This window comes from Medicago sativa, chromosome 4 (assembly GCF_051527215.1).
Source record: "Medicago sativa cultivar Bolivia chromosome 4, Bolivia_mono, whole genome shotgun sequence".
In the NCBI taxonomy this organism is placed as follows: Eukaryota; Viridiplantae; Streptophyta; class Magnoliopsida; order Fabales; family Fabaceae; genus Medicago; species Medicago sativa.
In genome coordinates this window covers 10,626,078-10,635,704 of record NC_140752.1, presented here as the reverse complement: position 1 = coordinate 10,635,704, position 9,627 = coordinate 10,626,078, and the positions used below count along the sequence as shown (strand labels likewise).

Genomic DNA, 9,627 nt, shown 5'->3' with positions numbered 1-9,627 from the left:
CTTTTTTTTTTCTTTCTACTTCTTTTCTTATTTATCTCTATGTCAATTCCTTCTCTCCATGTGTTGGGTTAAAATTAATTTCAATTACATTTGAATGGAATTGATTGAAATGGAAGCAACAATAACCTATTTATTTCTATGATTGTAAATGGAATGGCACAAGATGAGCCCAAATTTCAAAATTTTATAGATTTGTGTTGAAATTCGAGTTCTGGCATGTTTTCGGCAGTGTTGAATAAACGAAAGGTTTGGGGCTTAGAATATATTTTTTATCATGTCAATAACAAGTGTGCACCAAAAATATGATAGGATAAAATAATGTTGTCATCTTTCTTATCATGTGTGCAGCCAATAAAGGTCCATTCACACACTCTCAACCACAATATTTTGCGTAAGTCAACACAGTAAACTTTGCAAAAAATTCAACAGTAACACACTAGAAAACAAAAAACTGCTGCAACATTTTAAGGTAGGCAGCAGCATTCAAGGCTTTTATCATCAATTCATCATCCTCTTCAAGATTTTGTCACACTCTATTTTGCTTCCTCATCACACTTTGTTTTGTCTCACCTTCTTCTTTTTCTTTTTCTCTTTCTTTTATTTCCTTTGTTCCTCTCACCTTCAGCACAGTGGTATTCCATTTGTTGAATGAGATTTTGATATGTTGACTGGTTTATGGGGCTCATGCCAAACCCTTTTAGCTTCACCTCTGGTCTTTTTCTATGCATACTGATTGCCTTGGTTGTAACCTCGATTTTAAACCTTGCCTGACTTTTTGCTATTCTAGTTAGGTACTGAGAACATGGTTGGTCGTATATCATGCATACATGATCTGATTTCATAAAGTATGGCCCATGCATGGAAATATTGACACCATCGCCCTCAGCATCAATGGCAGTGATGTTCAATTCCATATTTGCACAATATTTGAAATCCTCAAGGACAAAACAAAAAACAAAGCCCAACAAAGGGGAGACATGAGGTGGAGAGAGATCAACAATCATGTCATCTTTTGTTGTCTTGTACTCAAACCACTCTGGAACACTACTTCCAGGATACACATACAATGCTTCATAAGAATCAAATTTATCCTGGTAATCAACATAACTATCAACATAATCATGTTCCAGTGTTGATAAATGTTGATGTGTAAACTTCATCAAATTGATTTGCAAATTCAACCCAATATTTATCAGAGAACGTTCATCCAAGTTCAAACAATTCCAGAACACATTCCTTTTCTTGTTTTCCTTTAATTGTTCAGCAACTGTTGAAGGGAACAATACAGACTTCAGTGACTCACATTCAACAAGTAGAATTTCAACCGATGAAGGAAGCTCGGGTAGAGTGAGAAGCTTTGAGCAAAATCGTATGTCTAGTTTTCTCAGTCTTGAGAGATTCTTGATGCTTGAAGGTATGCTCTCAATTCTACTGTATTTTAAAAACAGAATTTCTAGCTTGCTTTGACATCCAAAAGATGATGGCAGTGCATTGACGGGACAACTTGATAGATCTAGTTCTAGTATATTCTCTAAAGTCACTGAGAATTTACTAAGCTTGTGGCAATCTCTAAGGTTGAGATAATGGAGGGAGTTTAAATTGGAATTGCTTGTAAATGTTGTAAGTGACCCGCAAAAACATAGGTCCAATTGAACAAGCTTTTCGAGAGAGAAAATAGATGGATGGATGGTTTTCAAACCATAACAATTGTTCATATTCAATACCTTAAGATTCTTTGCTTTTGAAAAGTCTGGTAACTCCTTCAGTTTTGAATGGGAGAGTGTAACTTCTTCTAAATTAACTAGATCCTGCTACCAAAAAATATGTTGCAATCAAATATAAGCTTGAGTAATTAATTTATAATTCCTTGAATTAAGATAAACTTCTCCGCAGAAAACTAAAATACCTGTAGTCCACACCAAAGCTTTTCCACTAGGCTATCTGTCAAGTTCAATATAACAAGATTCTCTGCAGAAAACTTCTCTGGGAATGATTTTAGAGGGTAAAACCTCCAATGAAGATACCTAAGATCAGTTGGAAAAGTTTGAAGCCCTTGAGGAAGACTATCCAAACCGTCTGGATTGTAGTCACCACGAAAATCCAAAAATTGCAGGTTGGTCATCTTAGCAAATACATTAGGGCTTAACTCCAGATTGGTAAATGTTGAAAAGTCTAAACTGATGCTTCTAATAGCATCAGTACCCTGCAATTAATGTAGAGGAAAATTTTCAAATCATTGAAAGCCATATTTTAACCAAAATAACAAGTTATCTAAAACAGCCAAGTATTTTTTTACCTTGTCATTTTTCAATACATCAAAAATTTCATCAGGATCCCATAATCGAATGTGTCTTCTAGGGTTTTCACTAGATTCTTGGCGAACAACCTCCCGACCCATTTCTTGTAGAATGTCATGCATAGATATAACATTATCTTCAGAAATAGTTATAAGAGCTTTATCTTTCAACCTTTCTAACCCAACAGCCACTGAATTTTCACTGTTAGAATCTCTCAATAAAAGTTTCATGTAATCCACTTTCAAATTCAACCCATTGAAGAAACATGCTATATCTAAAAAATACTTTTGCTCTAAACGATCAAGATCATCATAACTGAGTCTCATTACATCATAAACTTTTTGAACTGGCAGTCTTCTAAGTTTGTCTAGCTGACTTTCCCATACTTCTTTATTTTTTCCACGAAGCATATGAGCCAAAACTTTAAGAACTAATGGAATTCCTTTGGAATAACTGACCACCCTCTTTGATAGCTCAAAGTACTCTATTTCAAGAGGACGTTGTTTAAATGCATTCAAGTTGAAAAGCTCATTTGCTTCACTAGAATCCAATACCCCCACCTGATATAGGTCATCATCATCAACTTCATTAGCAATAAGTACTTGCTTATCTCTAGATGTTACAATTATTCTACTATCAGATCGAAACCAATCAAGAGTTCCAAATAACACCTCTAGCTGATCTGTATCCTTGACATCATCAAGAACAATAAGAACCTTCATGCGGCCAATCCGTCTCTCAATATCACTAGACAACCTATTTGGTGTATCAATTTTCACATCTTCTGCTAATAGTGTAGAGAAAAGTTTTTCCCTTAAAGTTTTGATTCCATGTCTTGTCACCTCTTCGCTTACCTTCGCCAAAAAGCAACCACCATCATATTCAGAACGATTTCGGTTAAATATTTCTTCTGCAATAGTTGTCTTGCCAATACCACCCATACCCCAAATTCCAATGACACGGACCATTTTTGACTCTTTTTCTAGCAATGATTCCAAATGTGAAATTGATTTGTCAATTCCAACAAGTCCTTTTGAGCTAACTGGGTGCTTACTCAAATTCTCCAACACAACAATTATGATTCTTTCAATCAGTGCGGCATCATTCCTATCCATCAGAGACAGGAAAATGTATCAAATTTAATGGCAGGAAGTTTGTATTTCTCATAGTTTTAAAAAATGGGGTGTGAAAATGATTCGTGAACAAGCATACAAATCCAAAAGAAGATCAAACTAAATGATACAATAAGCTTAGAATGAACTATGTATTGCCCCGTAATCAAATTGGATGGTAAAAATCATAGGCTGTTCAAATTGTTTGAAATACGGGACCAAAATTGCGCAATTAAAAAATTGGAAACCAAAATTGCTGTTATGTCAGAATAGGAGAATTAAAACTGCATATAAGTTTAATAATTAAGCATGCATTCCAGTAAAACATATATACTTCTTCGCCCCTTTTAATAAGCACAAATGTCTTTAAGACACAAACAATGTATGGGTTGAAATATCTTACCCATACATATTATATGGGTGGAAAGAACTTACCGAAAACTTGATGATGTAATTCCCGACAAATCAGCAGATATATTCAAAACACGTCTCCAGTTCTGCACCTTGGACCCACTAAACCTTTTTTCAAGTTCAGCAAATGCATTTTTATAACTCTTCTTTTGATATCGTACATCTGTAGGATCTACCCTGTAGAAAACAGGTATTACAATTCGTTTATATTTCTCTTTGCACTCCATTATTTTCACAAGCTCATCTAAACACCAATGTGAAGAAGCATAGTTTTCTGAGAATATGACCAATGAAATTGATGATCCTTCAATTGCTTTATTAAGTGAAGGTTCTATTTCATCTCCAGTCTTAAGTTTCTCATCAACAAAGGCATAAATTTGCTTTCCAGAAAAAGCCTTAACCAAATGGCTAAGAAATCCCTCGCGGATGTCCTCGCCCCTAAAGTTGACAAAAACATCATACTTTGAATGAGGAGTATTGTTGTTTGACATTGCCTTTTCTGCTACACCCTTCAACTTATTAACAAAACAAAGGTATTAGATTCTTCATTAAACTTTAGCTTAGATCTCAATAACAAAAACAAAATACAACAATTAAGAAATGATACTACTTAAATATAGAAAATTCATTTTATTCCTACATATTTGGTGCCATTTTATGATTAATATAGAATTCTGGTATCATTAATATGAATTAGACGACACAATATGAGCTCTAGATCAGAGTCAAATTTTAACTCCTGCTTTGAAACTCTAAAGAAAGAGGAAGTGCAATAACAACATTAAAAAGAATTGAAAAAAAAAGTGAAGCAATAAAAGAACATTAATGAAGTATATGTTTCGATTATGGTTTGATTTTGTGCTGCCACTTCTTTTTTGACTAAAAAAGGCATCTATTCATTCAAATTGATTGAAAATACAGTGAACATAAAAATTCAAAGTCGCTAAAACCGAATAGGATGAATATGCAAACAAACTCAAAACATCTAAGTAGGTTAATAACACACAACATCAAAATGCCAACGATCATGGCAAAACCTACGAATATGACGAAAATAAAGTGTCTCAAATACTCATGTCTCTAGATCTGTAACGTTGAAGACGTCAAAGTCATTGACTGAATCTGCACGGGATAAAAGTTAATTTGTTGATCACGGACACCACAACGAAACGGGAAAGTAAAACAATGGCGCATCAAGATGGCTAACAAACCAAAAGTCGCATAAGATGGAGAAATCGCAGACGAGAAAACTAAATATACGTGAAAATCAATTATTTAAACAAAATGAACGGATTTGATTATATAGATATGAACATTTTCTTAGTACAAAATATTGTACCTTAAAGTATTGATATGAAACAGACTACTCTAATTAATGGTATCAAATTATTTTCACACTTCAATTTGATCTGAAAAATAATCCTAAGAAAATATTGTTATTTAAAATATTGTACTTTAAAGTATTGATAAGAAAATAAAGAAATTTTTTAAATTTACAAAACAATCCTTTTCCTCAATATAAACCAAGACTGAGTTTGAAAAGCAAAAACAATTTTAAGCATAAAGTTGCAATACAATTCAAATGTCAATTTTAACCAAGACTGACATATAAGCATGAAATTACTGACCTTAAATGCTTTGGCTGCTGCTATAGATCTGTTTCAGCTTTATCTCAAATATGGAAGAAGCAATGTCATGGATAACTAAGCACAAGCAGAAGCAACACTAACAATAAGCAAGCAATTACTAACCCTCAATGCTTTGGGTGCTGTAGATCTGATTAACTTTATTTCATATATGAAAGAAACATTGACCTTACATTGTATAGTGTGAACTGATACATGATTGAAGAGGGAAACGTTGACTTGCCAAACTGTATACATGTTGGAGTTATCCGTATGAACCATGTGACTTGCACTTTCCTTTAAATTTAAATATATTAAAATATTAATGACTTCTTTTTTTTAATAATGGTGGCTGAAATAAATTAGAATGTTGAGTAAAATACACCAAATAGATATCATCTCTATTACTTCAAGATGCTATAAAATAGTATTTAAATAGAAGCGGGTTTCACGAGAAACACTATATTATATTTTGTATGTGAAAAATAAGGGAGATAATATTGTAATATTCTTTAAATATAAAAGGATATTTTTTGAAGTTTGTCTCTTAATTTTTCCATCGGTATTAGGAGGTTTTTTACATTAAATATTAATGTCCAATTTTATTGCAATCGTTGTGTTGTAAAATCCAATTTCTTTTAGATTTTAGAATTTAATTTACACTTAAACTCATCGAACTTGAACACTTAGATTGTAAATACACTTGAGTACTCACACATGATGAATGGGGAACATCGACTTGCCAAACAATATACATGTTGAAGTTATCTATATGAACCATGTGACTTGCACTTTCCTTTAAATTCATTTATATTAAAATATTAATAACTTCCCTTTTTTTAATAATGGTGGGTGAATGAGTTGGATTACTCTCTTTTAAATTCTCCCTCATTTTCTCTCAAACTTTTCTATCTCACTGTTAACCTTGTTTCTCTCTTGACTGAAAAAAAAAAAAATGTTTCTCAATTATTTTTGTTTTCTAATAATTTTTCTCTTCATTAAGAGAAAGATAGAGAAGATCAAAATAGAGTTTGACTGAGAGGATCTAAAAGGTTGGATTTACTGATTAGGGCTAATCTGCACTAAGTGGACAACCACAGTTTGAATCTCTTGGGAGAGGCGAATCATAGTTCAAATCGTAGCTGAACGAAGCACCTTATTCGGAAACTCCTTTAAACAAGATTGTGTTCCATTGGGTACTCAAGCACATGAAAAATTCTCCCTTAGCAATGGTTAAGGTCCATGGAGAGAGAATCCCTTCTATAAGCTCTGAAATTTAATTTTATGCAATCTCAAACTCCACAACAACACACTCCAATGGTAAAAATAAATAAGCTTGAGATCTTATTTTTAAGGTACCTGTTAAGTCCCTACGCTAGAGATGCTCTTAAAAGCTAGCTATCAAAAGAAAGAACCGAGACATTAAAATACTCCACCAAGCATCTCATACTAATCAATGTTGGACTTGGGCACCCTATTATATTCAAATCACTATCACATTTGAGTTTCACATTGTCAAGGTTTTGAGGTTGTACAATTATGAGCTAGCTTATGGCAGAAGCAATGTCATATCCTATAAGTAAGGGACATTTAAATTGGCAAATTAAGAAGAAACTGTCACGACCCAAAAACAATCATCGTGACCGGCGCACGAACTAGATCATTCTAGCCCGGCAAGCCTATTAATCAAACTTGACAACTATAATACATAAAAATTTAAATTTTTAAACTTTCATTTTAAAAAAATATTCACTGAAATTTCGACAGAGTTTCCTCTGTATTTTCAACATTCCCAAGATGTAAATCCTGTTTTAAAAAAACCTGTTATATCAGCCAGAATCTCCAAATAACATCTTTATTTTCATACTACGTACACCTCAAAATAAAACATCCTATCAGATAAATACTTCTGATTCAAAATTTCTATCATAAATTTCATATATATAAATTTTGACATTAATCTATAATCATTTCCTATGTCATCAAAATGCGTCAATATTAACGTCAATCAATTCAATAATCTAAACTAATGGCAATATCCACATAATAGAATGGAACCTCATGAATTCCATTAACAATGGCGATGATAAAGTGAGTCCTTCCTCCCCATTTCCTCAGAGGAAGCAATGCTCCGCTCGGCACAAATCCTAAAATTCATTTTAGCAACAATAAACAAATCATATAACAAATATAATCATAATCACCACAATCATATCAATCACAATCATATATCCAATATCGTATTTTGATATAACTTATACTTTGACATACTTATCTGAGTATGTCTCTGATCCTTTTTCGATAATAACTAATTTCGGCTAACTAAGCCGGAGTTCCATAACTAAAATTCCTCATTTATACAACTCAATATACATTATCTCATCCATATAAAATATGTTCTCATTTGTACCACTCAATATAAATTATTTCATCATTTTTCTCTTTCCATTATTTGTACATAAACCACATTATCTCTTCGTTGTGGCGAACGGAAATATACCACATTATCTCTTCGTTGTGGCGAACGGAATATACCACATTATCTCTTCGTTGTGGCGAACGGAAATATACCACATTATCTCTTCGTTGTGGCGAACGGAATATACCACATTATCTCTTCGTTGTGGCGAACGGAAATATACAACATTATCTCTTCGTTGTGGCGAACGGAAATATAAACTTTAAAATACTATGAGCACTTAACTCATAGGCTGCATTATCTCTTCGTTGCAGCAAACGGAGTTTTCATCAATTTTCTCATTTTTATTTTTTTTCTTTCTTTCTTTCTTTTTCTATGAGCATATTACTCATTTCAATTTTTCTCATCATTTCCATTTTTCTGTGACTTTCTATAATTCAATGTGAGCATATTACTCATAGATTACATTTCAAATTTTCTTTAAAATCATTTCTATAATTTTATACATCAATTGTCTTGATAGAATTTCCCTCCAACATTTATACTAGCATAAACATACTTATTAACATAAGAGATTTTAGGATACACTAATTCAGAAATAACCATTCTACTATCTCATATTTATTCTGTTCCAAATGTACTGTTCATATGGCATAATAGTCATGCTATAATTATGCCAACTTATTCTAATAATTCATAGACATTCCATCAATCACCATCTTAATCCAATTCCAAACAAGTTCTTAAATTATCTATACACATATCGTATAACTTTATATGTTCTTTTTATTACTAATCATCCATATACTTCTTTAAATCCACGAACTATCAATGTCAATACACAAGTAACGATATCATTACTACTAATAAACTCTAATAATCCATCTAATCTACACCCTAATACTCACATAGGACATTATACACATTTCGGCTACAAATTCGATAAAATGAGTGTTAAAATTCTTAACCAAGCTAAAGCCATTTATTTCCATAAAAGCTTCATTTACACTATCAAAGAATTGTGTCAAAGCTATAAAAATCTAACAAATTTACTTTCCAGAGCACTAGCCGAAATTGTGCAGACATACACTAAAACTTATTAAATTATCCTTCCTCCAATTTCAACACAACCATAAACATATTTAACCTCGTAAGAGCTATTTTTAGAGTATACTATCAAGGGGAATTAATCTAATGTTATAACATCACTAATTATGTCCTAATGTATCAAAATCATATATTATCATTCTAATGGCATAATATAACTACCCAAAGGGAAGTTTTTACTATCTAAGGGAACTCACTCTACCACATTAATAAAAGAAATGAGCATGAAAATTATAATCCAAAACCATTATCTCTTTATATGTATCACACGGTTTTGACAAGGAATGTTTGTTTGCTTTTCTTTCTTTCAACACAACTAAAATTAATGGTAATAGAAACATGATTAACTCATCAAAAGAAGCAAAAGATCAAAATAAATATCATCTCCTAACAAACCCACATACACGGCTGAAATGGAAAAGAAAAAGAGAGAAAGAAATCCTTACTTCAAGTCTATTCCCAAGCAAGCTAATCTTCTAACTCTTGAGATAAATAACCTTGCACCAAATTAAGAGTAATCACCACGCGAGAGGAAGAAGAGAAATGACGGAAGTGGAGTTCCAAGAGGAAGGGGTTCACGTTTTATTTCAAGAGGCAGGAAGATATAATTTAGTCATGGAACTTGTCTTAAATAGGCCACACAAAATAATCCTAGC

The 9,627-nt window shown here is 32.5% G+C and overlaps 1 protein-coding gene across 8 annotated transcripts; it reads right to left on the bottom strand.

Moving 5' to 3' along the window:
• Window positions 1–290: 290 nt before the first annotated feature.
• LOC146926230 (toll/interleukin-1 receptor-like protein) lies at window positions 291–9,575 on the bottom strand. Of its 8 annotated transcripts, none has more exons than XM_085758619.1 (8): window positions 9,418–9,575; window positions 7,504–7,592; window positions 5,640–5,742; window positions 5,449–5,523; window positions 3,845–4,942; window positions 2,297–3,404; window positions 1,907–2,203; window positions 291–1,811 (listed from the first exon to the last, which is right to left on the bottom strand). In XM_085758619.1, the coding sequence occupies exons 5-8, from the start codon at window positions 4,309–4,311 to the stop codon at window positions 567–569; spliced, it is 3,117 nt and encodes a 1,038-aa protein (XP_085614745.1). In that variant the 5' UTR covers window positions 4,312–4,942; window positions 5,449–5,523; window positions 5,640–5,742; window positions 7,504–7,592; window positions 9,418–9,575; the 3' UTR covers window positions 291–566. The 8 variants fall into 8 exon arrangements, with proteins under 8 accessions (XP_085614745.1, XP_085614744.1, XP_085614747.1 ...); XM_085758618.1 differs by having other exon boundaries at window positions 3,845–4,335; XM_085758621.1 differs by having other exon boundaries at window positions 291–1,808; window positions 3,845–4,335.
• Window positions 9,576–9,627: the final 52 nt, after the last annotated feature.

Excerpts from the sequence above, each read along its gene's own strand:
- LOC146926230 (XM_085758619.1), bottom strand. The coding sequence starts at position 4,311 with ATGTCAAACAACAATACTCCTCATTCAAAGTATGATGTTTTTGTCAAC. Across the intron at positions 3,405-3,844 it reads ATTACATCATCAAGTTTTCG|GAATGATGCCGCACTGATTG; the intron begins GTAAGTTCTTTC and ends TCTGATGGATAG. Across the intron at positions 2,204-2,296 it reads ATGTATTGAAAAATGACAAG|GGTACTGATGCTATTAGAAG; the intron begins GTAAAAAAATAC and ends CATTAATTGCAG.